This window comes from Camponotus vicinus, unplaced genomic scaffold (assembly GCF_025532165.1).
Source record: "Camponotus vicinus isolate PSW18456_S1 unplaced genomic scaffold, iyCamVici1.0 SCAF_1, whole genome shotgun sequence".
Lineage (NCBI taxonomy): Eukaryota > Metazoa > Arthropoda > Insecta > Hymenoptera > Formicidae > Camponotus > Camponotus vicinus.
In genome coordinates, this window is record NW_028141945.1 from 36,116,005 (window position 1) to 36,137,455 (window position 21,451).

General features: G+C 42.4%; 2 protein-coding genes across 2 annotated transcripts; one reads left to right on the plus strand and one right to left on the minus strand.

The window, feature by feature from the left end:
* Positions 1–2,954: 2,954 nt before the first annotated feature.
* On the plus strand, positions 2,955–4,913 carry Kdsr (3-ketodihydrosphingosine reductase). Its single transcript, XM_083087186.1, has 4 exons — positions 2,955–3,193; positions 3,617–4,046; positions 4,123–4,364; positions 4,435–4,913. Exons 1-4 carry the CDS (start codon positions 3,077–3,079, stop codon positions 4,645–4,647), a joined length of 1,002 nt encoding a protein of 333 aa, XP_082943312.1. The 5' UTR covers positions 2,955–3,076; the 3' UTR covers positions 4,648–4,913.
* A 2,760-nt stretch (positions 4,914–7,673) lies between these two features.
* Positions 7,674–20,233, minus strand: LOC145964428 (neurotrimin). The gene is given in 7 exon segments (XM_083087174.1): positions 7,674–11,128; positions 11,130–11,254; positions 11,256–11,407; positions 11,729–12,025; positions 12,111–12,318; positions 14,189–14,340; positions 19,399–20,233. Coding segments are annotated over 7 exon segments (1,152 nt in total). The 5' UTR covers positions 19,469–20,233; the 3' UTR covers positions 7,674–10,980.
* Between the last annotated feature and the right edge of the window lie 1,218 nt (positions 20,234–21,451).

Here is a 21,451-nt window from a genome sequence, read left to right on the forward strand (position 1 = left end):
TATCTCGCAACTTTGGCGGCGTGCCGACACGTGCCGCATAGCATCTCCGTTTTTTCTCATTTTCAGTCGCTCATTCTATGCGACGCGCATTTGCATATCTCATACTGCAAGTGCGAAATGCACCCTCGCGCTCTCTCTCTCTCTCTCTCTCTTTCCTTCCATCCCTCGCGTCATTTATTTTCGATTCCGCATGGGACTCACCCCGCTTTTTCCTAAGGTTACTACGGCGCGGTTTCGCGGAAAATCCGCGAGCGCGACCGGAGGGTGGCTGCTTCTCGAGCGCGCGGGGGATGTTGCGGCGGCGATGGCGACGGCGGGGGCGGGTGGCAGCGCGCGCGCGGTCGTGGATGGGACGTCAAGGGGGTTGCCAACATCGTGCAACGAATAGAGATCGATTCCGAGTCTGGGTCAGGCAAGGGCGTTCACCCTCCGGTGCAGCCCGGGAGACACCCAGGATCGTAGCTAGGCTATCACGGCAGGCGGAGTACTGGCCGGGTGTTGGATCGAGGGGTAGAGGAGAGGGAGGGAGGAGGGAGAGGGCTCGGGACACTCCCTTCTGTTGGGTGCAATGTACGCTCGCTCTCCTCCGTGTCCAAAATCGCTGCTCCGGACTGCCGCAAGCTCCTGCAGCCCCCCGCGACTACCCGAGATGAGGTTCCCGCCGCGATTCCCGTTGACTCTTCCGCGCGTGATTTAACGGATCCTCCTCCTCCGAAAAGAGGAGCCGATCGACGCTCCCGTGCTCGGACGATCGTAGATCTTCCGCTTATCTGAGATTACCCTCTGCTGAAATTACCTTCTTGCGACTGAGGTCTCGCGCAGAGTGAATTGTCGGGAAATTAAAATTTTTATTCTTTATTCTTGATGTATAAAGGCTACCAACGCGTAGACTATAATGATGTAATAATATAATTATATCGATGTAATGATTCCCGATAATATCTTTATAATAAAAAATTGCACAAATTGCTGAATGTAATAACGTTAAACGATGTTATTTTATTTAACTTGCGTGTACCTGGTCTGTTAATATATAGCTTATTATTGTATTAGGCGTGCTACAATCTGATTTAATTTTAACCATTATCTAACAATTTAAGATGATTAAGTGATGACATTTCGCGATGTTGTTTAATTTGTATCTTGTCTTTGACTCGATATTCCTACTTGCAACATGTTACGCGAGCAATCTGTCCAATTATATCTGAAGGATCGATCTAAAGGATCTTGTAAGTCGGCGGAGTGCGTAAACGTATCTTCCGCTTTAACCTGGCCACCAGGAGCGAGTCCCAGGACGAGGTGAACGATCGCCACAGGGTGGTGGTACGTGACCTTTTGCACGAAGGATAACGGTAGGGATGAGGTGGGGAAGGGGATGGTTTGCGCTATGGTAACGCGGGGGTGAATGCACGTACTCCAGGGGGCTTATCCTGCAACTTTTCGACGCATGCGTTTCGTATTCCGGAAATGTTCGCAATGCGTGACGTCATTGGTGTCGCGTCGGATTTGCATACTCTCCTCGATTGTCTCTGATACCGATGAGAAAATCGTGTTTCATAAATAACATCGCGATGTAATTATCAATGTATATGAAAACAGTAATTTTTGGACTGCGTTAATTGTTACGACCGTCGAGCCGTATCAATTTTGCATAAGCGGGTTATTAATCCGTAATAAATTATAAACTGAAATCATTGAGGTCTACCGTTGCGGCTTTAGTAACACAATGAATTTTCTTGCATTGATGATTAGGACTTCGTGGATATGTACAATCGTATCCTACATGAATAAATATAAATATACAAATCAAAATTATTGTTTTTTGTGGATCATTTTCTTTTTTGTATTTCTCTCAAAGAGATATAATAGTACATCTAAAAAAAATATATATATAATAATAAATAATAATAATAATATTATTATTATTATTTATTATTATTATTAAATACATCTATTTATAGCTTTTGTATGAATAATTTTCATTTTTAAGTGCAGATCTTTATGACATATTATTTTGTCACTATTAGTATATTCTTTAATACTGTTTATGTAAATTCTTACGTTATAAAATATGTAAGAGGTAAAAAGTAAATCAATTCGGCGAAGGGTGATCTTTTCAGCATCTATTTGTATGCAATCCAGAGGGCTCTAAGATCGCAAGTGAACATATTTTTCTCAAATAATTACATATAAATATAATTACATGTAAATATATCACATATCATTTCATATACATATAACAAATATATTGACAAATACACAAGATGGAAAAATTATATATCGAGAAAAATAATATTTCAGCGATTCTTTTTCGGCAAAAATGCGATTGTATTTTTTGAGAAGTTTTTTTGGATGAAAAAGTTTTTCTTAGCTGAAACAGGTAACGCACTGGGTTTCAGCATCAATATATCTACGGAAAGAGAGAGAGAGAGAGAGAGAGAGAGAGAGAGAGAGAGAGAGAGAGAGACGAATTCAATAAATTTAATCTCGAATTTTATCAAACTTTACTAGTTATCTTATCATGATTATATTAATAAATACAAGTTAATAACTAGAAATTGGTCCTTATCAACGGAATATTTATTTATTTGCCATAAACAAATAAAATCTTTGATATAAATATAAAAATTTATTCAAGTGGAAGATTGAATACACAAAGTAATAAAATATATATAACTAAATTTAAAATTCTTTAAATTTCAAATTATTATATTCAAATTATTAATTGAATAATTAATCTCGTCAAATTATTAATTAAATAATTGATCTTGTCAAATTGTTAATTGATATATTGCGTTTAATTGTAAGATCAGCAGCTGTGGATAAGTTTCTGTGTTTAGTAAGCAAATCGAGTCCGAGTATTGGAGAACACTGACTTGACGATTGTAGGTGACAAGCTACACCAGTCAGTAGTAAACTAAGCTTACACGAGAGCTATCGTGAGTCGGCTTACTAGTTCTGGTTCTGGATTGAAGTTCTTCACAGTGCTCTGGTAAACGGAATATAATACAGTTCAGTCGAAGAGTATTTGCGGGTTTGATACTTTTGATCTGTCAGAGAAAACACCTAACGAATTATGACTGTTTGGCTCGGAGTAGCGCTTGTCGCGTTTGTCTTAATTATTGCTCTCTTGATGATTAAACAATTTTTCTGGAATCCACGATTAAAAAGTGTCAAGAACAAGCATGTTGTGGTAAGTGTGTCATCTAACCTCGAAAAACTTATTCGTATAAATATTATACAAGGACAAATAAAAACGAGCTAATTAGAGGCGAATGTGAAATTATCGCGAAAATAATAAAGATTATAAAATTTTTTCTAATTAAATGAATTTATTAAGATGTTTTGATCTCACATTTCGAGTCATCTTCAAGAATAATAACAAAGAAAATGAATCATACAATAACAAAGAGACACCATATATGTACATAAAAAATCTCGACCTCGATTCCCTGATTTGGCCTGTTTATTTTATTTCTTGTATTGTGATATCCAAAACCTTGATCTTGTTTGTTGATATTATGAAAGAAAAAAGAAAGAATCAGATTATATTATTATTAATATAATTAATATAATTGTTTACAGATTTATATTATATTAATATAATTGTTTATAGGTGACTGGTGGCTCGAGCGGCATCGGAAAGTGTGTAGCAATTATTGCTGCAAAACATGGGGCGAATATCACGATAATTGCGAGAGATGTTCAAAAATTAGAAACAGCTAAAAACGAAATATTGCACGCTTGTGAGAACAAAGATGCACAAAGAGTGGAATATTTGTCTTTGGATATCGGAGCAAATTACGAAAACGTCGAGAAAGCACTGACCGATCTCGAGAAAACCATGGGACCAATTTACATGCTCGTTAATTGTGCGGGTACCGCAATTCCCGGTAAAATAGAGGACACCACCGCGGACAGTTTAGACAAAATGATACATATAAATTTGCTCGGTACATACTATTGCATAAAGGCTGTCGCGCAGAGGATGAAAGCTTCCAGAGAAGGAGCGATTGTGCTGATGTCATCTCAAGCCGCCTTTTTAGGTATTTGCATAGATATTCCATTGATATTCATTGTTTAAATAAGCAATAAATAAACAAGAAATTGCACATCGTGCAGGTATTTTTGGCTACTCCGCTTACTGCAGTACGAAATTCGCTCTTCGTGGTCTAGCAGAAAGCATAGCGATGGAACTGCGGCCGTACAATATCTCTGTGACTCTGTCTTTGCCGCCTGATACAGACACACCTGGGTTTGCTGTCGAAGAGCTGTCAAAACCGCTGGAAACGAAACTCATATCACAATCATCGAGATTAGTCAAACCTGACGTAGTCGCCGAGCAGCTTTTCAAGGATGCTCTGGTTAGTATGCTAAAAACAGCGAATTTTTTTCTCGTGATGCCCTTTATTGTTCAATGATAATGTATTGCAGGCAGGTAAATTCTTCTCTTTCGTCGGTGTGGAAGGTTTCCTTCTGGTAACGTTGTGTTCGGGAATATCACCGTTTAATTCAATCGGCGATCTATTGTTGCAAGTATTGCTGATGGGTCTACTACGGATCGTCGGCGTTTTTCACCTCATCTTTTTCGACAAGATCATCCTTAATTGCATGAAAACGCGTGATAAAAATAAAAAATCCGAGTGAAGATTTCTCTCGTATTTATAATTACCGAGCTGATATTAAGGTGATATTATTTTTTTATTCCAAACCAAAGCATTTAATATAATTTCAGTAAACCTTCACATACGATATGATCGACATGTGATATCATTGACATTCGCATAATTTACTTAGATTTATACGTGACGTCTTCTCAATGAAATCTTTCGTTTTCTCCATAATTTGTGGAAGATTATTGTAACAATATATATGTATGTTTTGAGAAAGAAATAAAGCACATTCTTAACGCTTTTGCTTACTTTTTTATTAGATATCCCGTAAGTTCATAGTATAATGTTTTTTTTTCTTTTATTAAGCTTTATGATTCTTACACACATAGAACGGGACCGTTCTTCGTCCCGCTTCGCCACGATAGTTTAAAAACGGAAACGCTGAAACATTCGTATGTGAAGAGTACTCCCATAAGACGTGGACGAGGCTCCATTCGGCGATGATCGCGTTCGCACGTTGGTAAAAGACCAGAATCGTGCTCGAGTTGCTCTCTCTAACGCATAATAAATCTCTCTTCGCGTTCGCGTGAAATCTGAAATTCGAAATCCTACAATTGTACCGTGCAATCGCGGTCGGTCGCCGATTGCGAACGCATCGCGTCCAACTTCCTAAACTCAACTTATGCGTAGAAACGGCGGTCAACGAAGATTTGTGTCTCTCGAAATTGCGAAAGTTCGATAATGATGGGTTTAACATTGATTTATTATCTCGCTCTCGCTCGCTCACTTTCTCTCTCGCTCTCGTTCTTTCGCTCGTTTGCACTTCATATCGCGCATATTTTTAACTCTCGCTCCGTTTATCCCATTCGCTCCGGTATTCTTCGTCCTTTCCTCGGCATCATCTCGTGGATTCGTTAAAGTCTCTTTTTTTTCTCGTTAACCCTTAAAGCGCTTAAGGTGTACAGATGCGAATCCATGAGACGAGGCTTGGCTTCGAGGAATATCTTCAGAGTGTTTTGCTGTTTTTTTCTTCTTTAAAACTTACGATTAACTTTAAATCGATGTCCGCTTATCCGCGCGCTCGACAAATTCTGTCTTCTCGCTTAGATTTCCTCACTTTTCTCAATCTAGTTTTTACGGCTAAACGGTCGCAAATCACCTTCGTCGAACGTTCGAATCGGCAGACATGTTGCGTTAACGATTAATTAGACCCCTTACTACAGTGTGATCTGTCGCGTGCTGTCAACCAAACGCCCGTTAACGTAGGACCTCATTTTAACGTTAAAAGGACGTTGTCGAACTCAATTGCTCGCAATTGATTTATTGAAGCTCCTGATTTACGATCTCTCTTATTCGCCCGAAATAATTTTCGCGTAAATAGTTTGCTAAAGATACGAAGAAAATAATTTATCGATAACGTAATGCTCGTCGAATCGTATGTTCGGGAGCTTCAATGCTCGTGTGCAATAATCGCATAATTGCACGATGCGTTTTTTCGCGAATGTCATCAGTGACGCGTTAACGAAGTATCCGCCGTCCCGAGGGTGTCGATCGACGACAAATAATTCTCCATTCGCTCTTTTAACCCTCCACGGCCGAGAATAAAAGCCCTCGCTCGGACAAAGAAGCTAACCATTTATTTTACACAGAGTACTGTATTCCTGAATAAAAAATTCGCATATCTTAAGATTAAAGATTTATTACATTTATATTTGAAGAGAGAGAGAGACTCAGGTCGTTCGCGCTTTCAGATAAAAGCAGTAGAGGGTTAAAATCGCAATCATCCTTTTACATATTTTCGATCATTATACAATTTTTACAGAGCAGCTTTTATTTTTAATGTTCGTCTAAAAAGCTCCCCGACATTTCGTTCCGTCGCCAGGTTCGAAATCGATTTCCGATGACCTGTTTCTTTCTCTCTTTCTTTCTCATCTGCAGAACCGCGTAATCGATTTACGGGCGGGATGTTTTCCCTCGTCTTGAGCAAAAGCAAAAAAAAAAAAAAAGAATTTTGAAATCGCTTGATGGCGCGGATGGATCACGGTAGGAATTGAAATCCCCGCGACTGATAGAGATTTATTTCTCTGGGTCACCGCGTTTAACCCGTCTTTCATCTTTCCGATGACGACGTATCGCCCGAACGTGAAACATTTCTCGTATATAACTTACTATCTCGGAATAACATCTAACTCGTGTTAGCTACGCGTAAGAGCACATCGACTACTGTCAGGACGGTCACAAACATCACTCTCGAGAAACAAAGTATTCAACTTCGTGATTCGTACCGCGACTCTCGGGAATCGGCGCGCGTTTCTGCGTCGGCTGGGCGCGGATTGATCGGAGAAGATTCTTAAGGCTCCCGGATCCGCATCGATTCTTTACGAGTCTCTACGGGTTTATCTCACGTCAACCGTGAGATGCGAAAAGTTCATTTACGATACGAACGCGTATATCGCGCGCGAGGAAAGAAGGATTCGTATAATCGTAATAGCGAAGATCCGGGAGCTTTAATACGATCGAAGATCTTGCGGAAGAAAGGTACCTTTAGCAAGTTTTCTTCGTTCTCCAACAATATATGTTTCGACAAAAACCAGAAATAAATATAATAGATAAGCCCGCGATCGGCAACGTCGAACGGAAAGAAGTATACGCGACACTTAAGGACTACAATAGATTTTGGTACAAAAATTCAATGCTGTTCTACATTAGAATTAGATTTTAAGACGACGTTTCAATTGAATCTTTTTTTTCGTCGTCCCGCCGTCTCGTTATTTTCTTCTCTTTAAGTTACCTCTTCTTTTTCGCAGGGAAGCAAAAGGGCGACGGGGATGAGCGCGGAATTGCGTTTCTTCTTCCACCCCGCGAGGGGGAGGCCTCTGTCAAAGGGAGAGAAAGGAGGGCCGCGAAGGATTTAATCGCGGCAGCGGCCTCGCGCACAACATTATTTTCAGATCTTTTCATTCTGTGTGATACTAGTGAACCTCGCGAGGCGCGGGAAGAAGAACAGGCGGAAACGATATAAGGAGGCACTGCATCCCCGATCGACCCTTTTTATCTTAAAATGTGTCATTCGACCAACGCCTTGGTACGCGTCAGTCCAACGAACTTCTCTCAATATACGCGTTTAGATGTGCGTGTGTATACGTGTGTGTACGTGTGTGTGTGTGTGTGTGTGTGTGTGTGTGTGTATGTATCTCTGCGTATATATGCATGTGGCTTATTTTCTCTCTCGCTTTCTCGCATCCTTTCACGCCGTTTTTCTTTCAGTCTTTTCGTCGCAAACAGACTCACGCACTCTAAAGCCGTACGTTCGCATCCGAGCCGCGTGGCACACAGTCGTTCGCGCATACATTCACCCCGCCTGGCTATTATGTCCGACAATATATCTGCATTTATATCCATTAGTTTTCCCTTACGCTAGGCATTAATTAGTGTGTTACATCTAGTCGCGTGTGGCCGGCCCGTGCTATCCACGAGCGCGCTCAAGAGAAACGTGAAAGCGTTTCGCTTTCTTTTCGCACTCGGACGCACCGGCGTGCCATGGAAAAGCGTGCGCGCCGGTGCTCGCGTTCCGTTTCCGATCCTCGCGTCACTCTTTTCCGTTAATCTCTGACGACTTGAAGCTCCGATGATCCGCTCGAAGAATCTATCGCGCATAGCGCGACGAGACGCGTCCATTAATAATAAAAAAAAGTCTAGGATTATCATTATTGTTATCCCGAACGACGCGTGAAGATCGTATCCTAGTTTCCACGTTTCGATCACGAGATACCCGCGAATGTTCGAATCGAAATGGAAGTCTCGGACGATTTTGGAGAACATCGTATACATATATATACGCGCGGCATCTTTCTTGTTTTTTTTCTTTTCTTTTTTTGATCGAGAAAATCTCCCTTCTCGTCTTCTTCTTCGATACCGTGCGTGATTCTCGAGCCGGTTAGCACAGGCGGCCAGACTCATTCCAATGCGTGTGTGTTTTACGATCCGAAAAATTACACAGTAACGTTATTTAGTTTATTTTTTTTCTTGTTTCTTTAGTGTGTAACACGTACGGCATATCATTAATTAACGTTACGTTATTTATATGCTATATTATGTTATTTACAATCACATGAATCGTAGATATTCTAACGAATCGTTCGTCTCCTGCCGGTGTCCTCGTGTTTTACGATGTATATTTCTGTCTCTCTCTTTTCTCCTCTCTCCCGCTCTCTTTCGTGCCTCTCGTATATCTCTTCAGGACTTTCCTCCAAAAATTGTCTCAACGAGAACTTACGCCCTATTCGCTTTATATGCGCCCCTCGTTCGTGCGAGCTGAAACTTGTTCAATATTCAACACCCATGTGCAACGTATTTGCGCGCGTACACATATACATATATATATTTCTGTTCGTTTGTATATATATATTTATATATATAGATTTATTTATATTTATATAATATTATAAAAAACAGTATATTTCTTCTAGTACTTGCGAGAAGAAAGCAAATCGCGGGGGGGCGCGTGGGCACCCACCGGAAAGCCGTACGCTCGTTCGCTAAATTATACAACCGATCATGCTCAGAGGCAGCACGCCGCGGGCCAAAACCGTGAAATTGTGAAAGTACAGGAAATGTTATCAAAAGGTAAATTATCGAAAGTATCCGCCTATTATTAAACATCTATGATATATTCAATGATTCATAAAAAAAAAATCCGTCGAAAAGGAATCAAAGTAGGATTTAAAGTACATATAAAACTTGTATAGATTATATTATAGGTGTATTTATAAATCCTTTATGTAGAGCAAATGTCATCTTTAGGTCGTAAATTTGAATAGACGTTTAATAGAGAAATGGCTATCTTAATTTCGAAAAATTTTGAAGAATACAAATTTTATATCTGAATATTAAAATCTCTTTGGAATGTGTATATATAAATTTTCCTCTACATTTCTAAAAGATCTTCCAATTTTCTATAAAAATGCGATATTTTCATGGAATATAGATACGCAAATGAACAATGGATAAGTGGAAAATGTATCGATTTGCGCGGCCCACGTCGCGGTAAATTAGCCTGTGCATGCGCGGACGTATGATATTATTTTGATCGGCGTGTGTATACTCAATGCGCTTTAATACTAAAATATTGATCACGGATCGTCTGAAGCCGCTTGTCGCTTTTGAACAAGATTAAAATAGTCATAGGGGCAGTGATAATTTTCATCGCGACATCTCGTCCGGCCTTTCGTTCTCTCTCGGTCGATGAACCTTAAATAAAAATTATCCGTATTAAAATAATGATTCTTTTCGTCTATATATATGTATTTCGAACGCGTCTTTGTGCTGGAAATATCGCGCGACTAATTTGAATTTGATATGGCAAGACATCGCTTGATATGAATTCTTTTCTTCGGATCAAATATAACCATTGTCGTGCTATTAACATCAATAACATTTTTCATCTTCCAATCGTTTTGCGTACAGATCTTTCTATTTTTCCTCATGGGTTTGTTTTACAAACCAGGAACAGATCAGCTGATCGATAAGTTGAAAAAGATTCTAATCGCCTTTGAGTCGACAAATTATCTAATTGTAAGAGACAATGGCCGAGATCGCTTTAATCTCAGGACGATCCTAGATCATGCGATTGACGTCGAGTATAGACACGCTTTTTATAATCGGTCGCTATCGAATATAATAAATCACATCGCATTTCGAAAATTCATCGAACAAGTTTCAATTCTATTCGAGCGGCGCGGACGAAGTTTTTCGGTTTTTTCCCATTCTCATAACGGTTCTTTTTCTTGTCGTCACTCATTGACGTTCTTTTTTTCCTCTTTCTTTCGCCTTTCATTCCTACATATATTTCTCGTCACATTATCGCCTTCTTGTAACAGGCGCTACGAAACTACCCAACGCCCTCGCGACAAGATCTCGCGATCGCGATCGTTTTTAGAGCGCTTTTTTTTGAGATTTCGTAACATTCTATTTTGTCAGACTAACGCAAACGGGAAGTACGTGAAACAATGTTGCAAACGTAAAAGTACAAAGGCGAACGCGTCTTTGGAGAAATATATACGAATAAACTTCATTAAAGCGATATTTTAGATAAAGTTTCTAAAAAATGTATTATAAGATTAGAATAAATAGCTTTATGCGTGCGTAAAATTATCATTTTATTCGCGACCCTTACTGAAAATTCTTAAATATGTCCACGGACCACCCGTTTGTTTTATTCAAACTCGATCTAATTTATATCTTCATCAAAATTTCATAGCTTCTCCAGCGCGTACAGTTCTCGCAGCAATTTAACAAGAATTCATATAATTAACTAAGTCCTAATTTCTAACGGCCGGATCACTGTCTCGATAATCGAGATAAACCTCTAACTCTTACTTCGCGCGAGAAAAAACATACTACCTCCAGAATCATTATTATTTGCTCTTCCTCTTTCTCTCTCTATTGTTTTACCTTCCTTCTTCTTAATCTTATCAGCTTCGCCCTTTTTGTTTCTGATCTCGGGAAATCGGTCCGCAACGTCGAGGATCTCTTTTCTCGAGGTAGTCGGGGTCTCGTAGCAGGAGATAATCGATTATACGCGTATACCATCCTTGCGGTCTTGCCTGATTATCGTTCCGTCGCAAAGTAAGATGGATTTTTCGAGTAGAGAACCATAAGGATCAGAAGAACGAGGACGAACGGGCGGCTGCCGTGGCTCGAGTACAATGTTACCACTCCTGCCAGCCACCACAGAGTGGGACAACCACCCGGCGCTGAACTGATGCCTCTCTGAATTGCGGCGGGATGTTCCCCTAGAAAAAAAAATGCCCGATATATTTGCATCGCGAAACAACAATGGACAGGAGAGTAAAGTCAGCCATGAGAATTACGATCCATATTCATGCCGCGCAATTGTTACATTTCTCATTTTTTAAGCGTTTTGTAAAAGTCTGTTCGTGCGTATTAAAAAAGTACGACAATGCATGAATTATATATGACAAAAGTTTACATTTTTAGAAAAAGAGAGAGAAAAAGTTCGGAACTCTGCCTTGTTTTAATTTTAATTTCTACATACAATTTCTATACATATTTTTTTTCTCCCCAAAGTGAGAGATAAACTATTACATACTCACCGTTTAGCACGTGCAGCTGCACGCTCGCGCTATCCAGGTTACTCGGGCTGCAAGTATAGTTACCCGAGTCCTCTCGTCTCGCGTTGTGAATCACGAGGCTGCTCACCGTATCTTGATCGATCCTCTTCGTCTGAATGTCGATCTTGCCCAGTTGATAATTTAGAACACGATCACCCTCGTGGTACCAGAAAACGTAGAACGGACCCTCGAGGGATTGCTTTATCACGCATCGTATTGCGACTGTACTTCCGGTCTTCACGTACATATCACGATCCCCCAAGATCTCGATCTTTGGCACTGTAATATGATTTTGATTATTTGATGTTTCCCTTTTTTATTAAACCGATGAATAATTAGCTTATAAAATCCTCGCTCGACTCACCGACGATATTGAGCTTGATGATGTGACTCTTCTTCGGGTCGGTCGAGATTTGGCACTCGTACTCGCCTTCGTCGCGCGCTTGGACATATTTCACTTGCAGCGTCCACGTGTCCGCCTCCCCGAAAATTGCCTGGAACCTTTCGTCCGGAATGAACATGGTTCTATCCACCGAGAGGATATGCGAATCTCTTCTTCTGATCCAGGAAACCTTCAAATTGGCCGAAATTAATTGCTATCTTAAATAAATCTTTCACATTAAATTTTTCATACATATAAGATCTTTTTATAATCTCTTGACAATATTATTAATCTCAAGTTTAAATTTTATTAACTTGCATTGAGATTTTCTTCGCTTTTTTCTTCTATTTTCTATTACAAAACAAACATTTTTAAGAATTTTTTAAACACATCTGAGATCTTTTACTCTCGTTTTCATCAGCCTTCATTCTTTTAATCAGATTAACTTGAACTCAGAATCATCAGCCTGTCGCCAATCATTATTCGCAATTGAGTGGGTATCGAGAGAGGCGGAAAAAGTTGAGGTTGCGTATAAAAAGCGCGACAAGTATAAGGAGCAGCGGCAAGATACGGCGAAAAAAATGAGAAAGGTTACATTCCACTTGTTCCGATTCCGGACGATCAATCTTCCGCTTGCCCGTCGCGTAGTTAATTTATCGTTCATCGACCGGACGGCTCGCGCGCGCTCGACGGAAATCTAGATGGTGCACAAATACGGCAGCGGCCCGTGCCGTCGAAAAACGAAGGTGAAGTACGAATACATTTAATTCGCCGGCCTGATAAGGATCGAGGTGGCGACGGCGACGGTGGTGGCTCTTAAGTACGCGCTGGAACTATACGAGAGTCGCGTGTTACCGGATACTTAATCCCCGACCGCGTGTCAATAGACGACAGGTGTACACCCTGTATACTCGAGTATTCGCCTGCGTACACGTTGGAGAAGTTCGTTAACAAGGGACCACCTTTGAGCGCAGTCTGCGTGCTAACGGGAATTACGCGTCCGATGACGAACACCCTGTAAAACCACCCCACCCTTCGACACGAGTTTCCGATTTCACGATGCGGGTTACGAGAGCGTGCAAAAAGGCCGGACGAAACGCGAATCATTAACAGATTGGCGTTTTATTAGCGAGATAAATTGATGCGACGATGGGAATCGCGGTCGCAATTCACGATTTAATAGCCCGAGACACGTGGGCGGGTTATCTGTCGCGTATAGTTATCCGTCACGGAAAATGGGACGAATTTTGCGCGATAACAGTTATGAAATATTATTAATCATGTCGTTATAATTTATAGACCATAGAATATATTTATAGACTTTTGATAGAACCGATTACGAGCTGCCCAAGGTCGGCGTTTTTTTTCGAGATGTTAATGAAAAAAATTGTAGACAACTAAAATAAATTCTATTGCTTTTTGTGTATCGATCATAATTCGAGAAGTTGATGTTAATAAAATGGAGATGGAGATATGAGTATTTGCGCATTTGTGTAAATAAATTAGGTTGTTTGAAGAGAGGCGAAGAAATTACATCCAAATGAGATGGGAACGACGTTATTGTCTTTCAAACTCTATTTCGTGCTCGCTTTAGTTGTAATAATTTATGTATTTCTTTTAACGTCCTCGTTATCGTGTCTCAAATAGAGTCCCATCGTTAGAGAGCTGTCAGGCAGAAATTTCGCCATCATCGCGCCGATATCCGTCAAATAAGCTCGTTAATAAATCAAACTGTCAATACACGTAATCTATGAGACAACACCCTCGGCCTATTAAAGATGCAGGAGACGATATGACAAGAGCAAATTAGGTCTCGGTTCAAAGGTGCCATGACAATTGTATCGATATGTATGAATCCCCATGTTACCTTTACATAAACTAAAGATAGTAATGTACATATATACGAAATATAAGGCGTAAAAACTTCTGTAAGCGTCTCGTGCTAGTAAGACGTTAATTTGTATGTTTGTCAGAAAAGTTGGACACATCCTGAAATGTTTATTCCTGACGCTTACAGTTTTTCTTACAGGTCGATTTAATTATATCGTGAAACAACTTACTGATTTGTTACCAAGCTGCCGCACTTTGCACGGTAGATAAGCGTGAGTGCCCAGCTGCGCTGTGATATTCGTTGGAGTGTTCGAGTCAAAGTAAGGCCCCGTGTAAATCCCGTCGAACCTCTTCACCAACGAATGAGATCTCGTACTCACCCCTGCAAAAATCCCTGGCCTCAGAAAAAGTGTCTCGCGTGTATGAGTCTCGGTATCGTGACGTACGACCACAAGACGGAGAAACTCGGGCGCAATGCGGAGATACAACGGAAGTATGCACATACATAAGATATTCTTTCGGCGAAGCGAATCGCGAATGCGTGGACTGCGCGATTTATCAGCGTTGCATCCTTAAAACGTCCGTATAATTTCGCCCGCATCGCCGTCGCACAAACGTTATGCGGCAAATTAACATGGAAGGTATGACGTTAGCGTCGCAATGGAATAATAAAGCCGAGGCGGACTTCCTCGAGGAAAGGAGAAGAGACTATTCCGCATTCGTGCGCCGTATTCGTTCGCTCGTGCGCGCTATTCGGAATAAATCCTATCGCGAGGACTCCGCCAACGTGCCATCCCCGAGGGAAATGGATACTAATCTCGGGGATTTCGATTCCGGGGAAATCTAAAGGCGGATCAGCACTCGGCGAGAGAAAGAGAGAGACATGGGCGTCTTTCCAACGACCTTGACGATATCACATCCGATCTAATGCTCGATCGGAGAACGCGCGAGATCCCGTGGCTTCTCACCCGTTTCGCATGGACATTACATGGCCATGATCGAAAAACGATTGTCTAACAAAAAGTAAAAAATGATATCCTGAATCACGACAAAAGAATATTTCACGCGTACAGGAGAACAAGTAGTTGATTAAATAAATTGCGTCTGCAAAAATCAAAATGTGCTCTTCTGTTACAAATCTGTAGAATAAATTTTGTAGCATTTATTTTATTTTATTTTTCTTTCAATACGTTGATTACACATTAATTTATTATTTTACTAATTAATTAACAAAACTGAGGCTTTGTAACTGACGTTATTAATTCCTTCGAGTCGTTTAAATTACGTAAGACGCGAACATGTGTTGTTATGGTATCAAGATTTATCGAAACTTTGACAAACAACAAAGCTATATTGATAATTACGCTTAATTAAGATCACGAGTGCGATAAGCGCGTGATAAGGAATAAATATGAAATCGCTCGTATACGATGCAAGCCTCGCTCCATACGGCTTATCGCGCATCGATTGTTCTACTTATGCGCAAGAAAATCACAGCCGCTGCAACGGCGTTAATTATTGTTTCAGTCAAGTTAAATGCAGGGTAATGAATCATGAATTTATCTTGACGAACAATCGGCGAGCTAAGATAAACAAAGGGGGTAGAATTTTTGACTCGTTTTTCAAACAAGCTTTTTCCCTCATTTTTATTATACAAATAGAAATTTAAGATAACATGTAATAATTCTAACGAAAAAAAAAAAAATATGAAGATTCTGAAATTATATTTTTCTTACGTTTATCACCTTTAAAGGGAAAAAACTTTTCTATTTTCATATCTCGCGACATATAATGCTCCAGAATTAATCAGATTAATTTTCATCATCTCTCGTGATAAAAAAAAGCGACTCGCTTCATTCTAATGGAGAAATCACGTAATTCCGGAAACGTTGCGAGTATATTCTAGTGATTTCGTAACCGACGAATCCATCCGCCCGACACGTTTCCGTAGGAAGGGCGCCTAGATTGGCAATCAGCGCGCGCGACGACGAGCGTTGTATTGTCAAATGCGTCGTAGATACGAATTCGCGTCGAGATGAGGCCTGTTATCGGTTCTCCTCTCGCGCAGTCGATCCTGTCGATCTTGAGGAACGTGAAATCTGCGCACGCGCCCCGCGGTTAAGCCCTCTCTCGCCATCAAGTCGAGATCATTTGCCTACCGCGAAAGAGGGCACGAATATCGTAGATACGCTAGATGCTGTCTACGTCACCCCAAACGTATTTTTCACGTCGACGTGCGGCGAGCCGAATTACGCGGAGATCGCGATAGTTGCTCGGGGGTGCGTAATAATCGCGCTTATCTCGAGATTAAATCAGAGAGAGAGAAACACTCCTCGCGGGCAGAGGTAAAATGGATAACACGCGGCATAGATATGCATCGTGTTGCGAAACGTGTAATTTCGCAATGTAATAGTCCAAAGCAAGCTCGTTCATTAATGAGTAAATCGAATGCGTTTATGTATGCGTTGGGCGTGAATGCGATGACGAGCGTGGGCGCGACTGGCAGGTGCATTATTCATGTCAACGTTTTGTAAGTCGGATCGCACGACCCTGTCGCACAATCTCGCAAGGGGTGCGTGGAAATCACGTACGCCCCGTTTATCGGAGATTCCGATAAAAACTGTAAAGGTCGGACGATAATACGATATTTTCGCGGTCATGTATTACATTTAAGACTGTCGAAATAAACCGTTTGTATTCGGAAAGCGTATAAACTTTGATATTTCGATCAAGTACGCTAAAGCAGAATCGCTTCGACTATCGTTAAATTCGTCTATTTTTTACGAAGTTTGAAAGAAAAACAATGGAATAAAAAAATAAATGTACGAGAAAATCTGTCAGAGTGAAAACTATTATAGAAATCTGGGGAAACGCGACTCTTCGTAGATCTATTTCATTTTGCGCAACAATAAGTCGCGAAGGTGACTTGTCTCCCCGCTGTGTAATTGAGCGTGGTGGAACGTGATCGCGAGAGGGGACGAAGGAGGGGCCAGAAGAAGTAAATTTCTCGGAAACAGAAGACGAATCTAAAATCGTATATATTTCCCGAGAGACAAAGCTAGCCGATGTGCAGGGAGACTCAAGCTGCGTCCGGGAGGGCTGGTGTTTCCTTTCCCACTTTATCAGAGCGACACGTACGCATGCCCGTGCAGTTTTACGACGTCATCGTGTACTAAACTGCCACATAAATCCCAGTTTTTAGCTCCTGAAAGATTATTTCCCTCCGACGCGTGACGTGATTTTATAATAACTCTCGACTCGCGACGGCCTTATATTGAAATATTCTCGTAACGTGCGAGATCGTATTAATCCTTTCCCTTGTGCTAAGAATAATTTAATGTCACACGCGAGAGTCCGGCATTTTGTATGTAACAACCTTTCTTCCGTCTATAATTATAATTTAGATGTAAAATAAATATAAATTTCAATGTAAAATAAATATAGATTTTAGTAAAAAATAGAATAAAATATAGAATTTATGTGTTATTATTAAGAATTATATAAATAGGAAGCGCTGTTGTTTCCTCTGTTCTTCTTGATCTCTTCTCGATGTAGTTTCTCCGAATGCTTCCAACAATGCCGAAGTCCCATCACGTTTTACGCAAATGTATTTTGCGCATCCAAAATGACTTCTCGAGCGCGGTTTCGCTCGTGCAACGTCTCGAGTCAGTAGTTTAGCCCTGAGTTGTGGCAGCCGCGTTGATAGCACGTCGAACTTCTCCATTTCCGGAGAATGAGCGAAACGGCCCGCGGTTAATCACCGGTGAGGTATAATCAGCGATTGTGTAGGAGCATGCCCTGGACGTGTGCACGTGTATATATGTGAGTACTACGGATCGAAAGCGTATAATATATCGTCGAGGTGATGCCGGGATAAACTCGCCATTACTGGTCTGAACTTCTCGTAGTAGCTTCTCGTAGTCGAGAGTAATTAGTGTACTTTTCAAGTGGTTTACTCGAGAGAAACTACATTGGTACTCGAGTAAATTATTCAACGAGCGGCCGAACCGATTGCATCGACAGGAACGATAGTGTCGATGGACTTTCCAGGCTACGAAAGGCGGGCGAGGTCCATGGTGATAATCCGATTTTATCGACGCTTCGGATTTTCCGCTCACGCTCCGTTACTCCCAGAATTGATTATGCCTCGTTGAAGAGACAAGCCTGCGAACGAGGTCGCTCTTTAAGCAGATATTCTTCTGCGAGTGATTGCGTCACTCGTGGTTAAGCGCTTTTCGAAGTCACGTATTTGCGTCTATTCAATTTAGAAATCCTTGGTCTTTCAAAATTAATCCTGGACCTCGTCTCTTTCTTTCTCTCCTTTTTTTTTATATCAAGATAAAAACTCCTACCCTTTGCTAAAATTATTTTCAGGATGAATCTTACAATTAGAAAATCAAATTGCATTTGTACATGAAGAATAGTTCTCGAACTGGTCTAAGAGAGTTTGCCCCTTTCGACAAATTTGCTCCAATTCATGTTTAAAGAAGGGATGCCGAGTTGCAGCCCGCGTCTCGACGATCGCTGGACTATCTCGTAAAGACGTACGTATGTACGGCCTGTCATCCATAAATGGATTATCCAGACACGACGCTGTAATGTTTCTGTTCCATGAGCAGGCTTTAAAACGCGACCGCATCGCGATGATGCAGCCGCGCGAGATGAAATCGATAGACACGTCCCTGAACGACGTCACGGGGGAGAAAAGGGGGGAGTCGTTCGTCTCCCTTCTCATCCTCGCCTCCGTCCGATGACGGAATCATCGAGACGACACGCAGAGATCCCGCAGGGACGGGCGGAGAAGAGGCTGACAAAGAGGAGAATGTTAGGAGTAAGGGACAAAAGAGAGACGGAAAGGGAGACGTAGGGAGACCGAGGGTGGAGGGAGGTACAATGCTGCGGCGCGACAAACAAGGGTGGCGCTAGATACGGTCCTGGACCGGGACCGGAGGTTGCGTCCCCTCCTCCCCTGCCGTTCGGAGTTCTCGCTTCCGTCCTTTCATCCTTATCTATTCTCGAGTATCATCTCTCATCCTAAGCGTATCCGTGGTTCGGTTAGCGGGAAAAACGCGGCGCGTACGAGCGCATCGTACGCATCCGGACGGTGCATGTGGCATACGAGAGGAGGAGAGCGAGAGAAAGAGGGACAGATATGCAACGTATCGCTACACCCCAAAATCTGATCGATCCATCCGCGGCACGAGTACCATGGAGCCCCACCTCCCCGCAAATCCGTGCGACAACATCGACGGCTTGATCGCAAACCTACCCTTACGTGCAACGAGAATACCGCAGCATCTTCTCCCTCCCTCCTCCCCGAAGCATCTTCCTCTTCTGGAACCATAACCTGCCGCAACTGATATTTTCATCGCCATTTGTTTCGCAGAGTAATGCATGTTTTCGCCGCGCGATTGACAGATGGAGAAATCTCGAAGCTTACCGGTAATACCTAGTAGGATCCAGCACACGAGGCATAGGACGTAGTAGTTGACGTAGGAGGACCTCCTCATGATGATCACGACAACAACAACGATGACGACGACGACGACGACGACGTAACTGTCCCTGGATCCACTGACATCTCATGAAACACCCCCGTGCATCCCCTTCACCCGGTGCTTTCTCTGCTTAATAATCATCCGTCGTCGTCCCGTTCATCTTCCAGCTTGATGCTACCAGGAATCGCGCATACTCTCGCGTTATCCGTCGTTGCAACCCCCTCGTTGCAACCTGTTCGTCGCGCACTCACCAATCTTTCCTCTTTCTCTCTCTCTTCTCTTCTTCCTTTCTCTTCTTCCTCTTCTTACACTGTGATATCACATTATCTTGCCGTTGGATACTCCGCCGAGCGGATATCTCATCGAACGCAACCGACGGTCGAGTTAATCAGTCTGGACGAGGGAAAAATTTATCGTATCCCGCTGCAACCGATCCGGAAGAGCACCGGATCCTCCTTTTACTCCAGAGAAGGAGGACGCAAAGTGTCGCGCGCACCAAGGTCACGAAACGGTCTGCCTCGGCGTTCACAATCGGCTCTCCCCCCTTATCTTTTTTTACCCCCGATTGTTACTCCTCGTTCCGTGCGGACACTCGGTATACCTCGAATCGGTCGGCAGTGATTGCAAAACGCGACCGGGGTTTCCCGCACTCGGCTCGTCCGCGGTTTGTCGTCCCGGGCGAAGCTCTGAAACCGCCGGGCCTCCGGTGGCACTGCCCGCGCCCGCCCGGGGATTCCGCGCAGGCGTGCTCTCTCCTCTCGACTCTACTCCGGCGGCGATCCGTCAGCCTCCTCCTTCCTCGAGGCCTTCTGCCTTTTCCGCCGCCGCCGCCGCCGCCGCCGCCGCCGCCTTCCGCTCCCCCGCGCTCCGGCTTTGCGCGCTTCATTCCGCGTCGCGCAGCTTCACCAGCGCTTCACCCGCTCCAAATTTTTCTTCCCGCTCTTCTCATCTCCTTCGTGTCTCGCGTCTCCGTCTTCCCCGCTTTCTTCGTCCTTCTTCTTCCTGCCGTTCACCGTACTTCCGCCGCCGTCGTGCGCTCCATTCGACGACGAAACCCGCGATTATTGCTCGTCTCGCAAGCGTGGGCAAATTTCACGCTCTTTACGCGACGTTATCCTCTCTTGTACATCCCCTCTGGGAATTGAATGGCGCGCAGACTTAGACTTCCGCGCGCGTGTCCTCTCTTCCGCCAGCAGTCGAGGGAAACTTTAAACGTTTCACGTCTCGCTCGTGAGAGCGTGTCAGGTCGCGCAGCACCGGGTGGTTCTTTGTCCGCGATCATTCGTGCTCGTTAATGGGAGTTAAAGAGTCCCGTAGCGCTTTAACGGCCTCGTTATTTTTGTTTCTACAGCCGGTCTCCCTTTCGAGTTTCTTGTGCTCCAAACAATCTCAAATATGGCCGTCCTGTTTCTCTCGCTTTCCGTCTCCTTCCCTCGATTTCAACCGCTATGGTCTCATTTATGGTCTCGTCTAAATTAATTCTCCGAGTCCACTCTGGATTCTCGGATTCCTTAATCTTTCGTGAGCGTACATTTAACCCTTAGATGTGTGTGTGTGTGTGTGTGTGTTGTGGGTCAAAGTTTCTTTTCGTATTTATGCGATTCAGTTTTTCAAACACTTGAAACAACTTATGCAACGCGAGAAAATGGCAAGAAAATTTTTTATCAGCATAAATTATGTCTTCAGATATTTCCGAGAATACACATTTATATGAAAAATGAAATTTTTACGAAAACAATTGCATAATTGGATACGTATTCATGTGCTACATTAAATAATGTTTCTCGGGTATCTATGCAATATGCAACGTTGAAATTGAAGTAGACCGCCTGGAACGAAATGGCGGAGATGTATTTGGAGTCTCTCGTCTCACCATGAGGAGCTCCAACTCGCTTCGCTGTGAACAAATGTTAAGCCGCTTATGGTATGAATCTTATCCCCGGAGACTGATGTGCAATGGGCTTGGCTATTTAATAGGAAAAAAAGTAGCGCTGT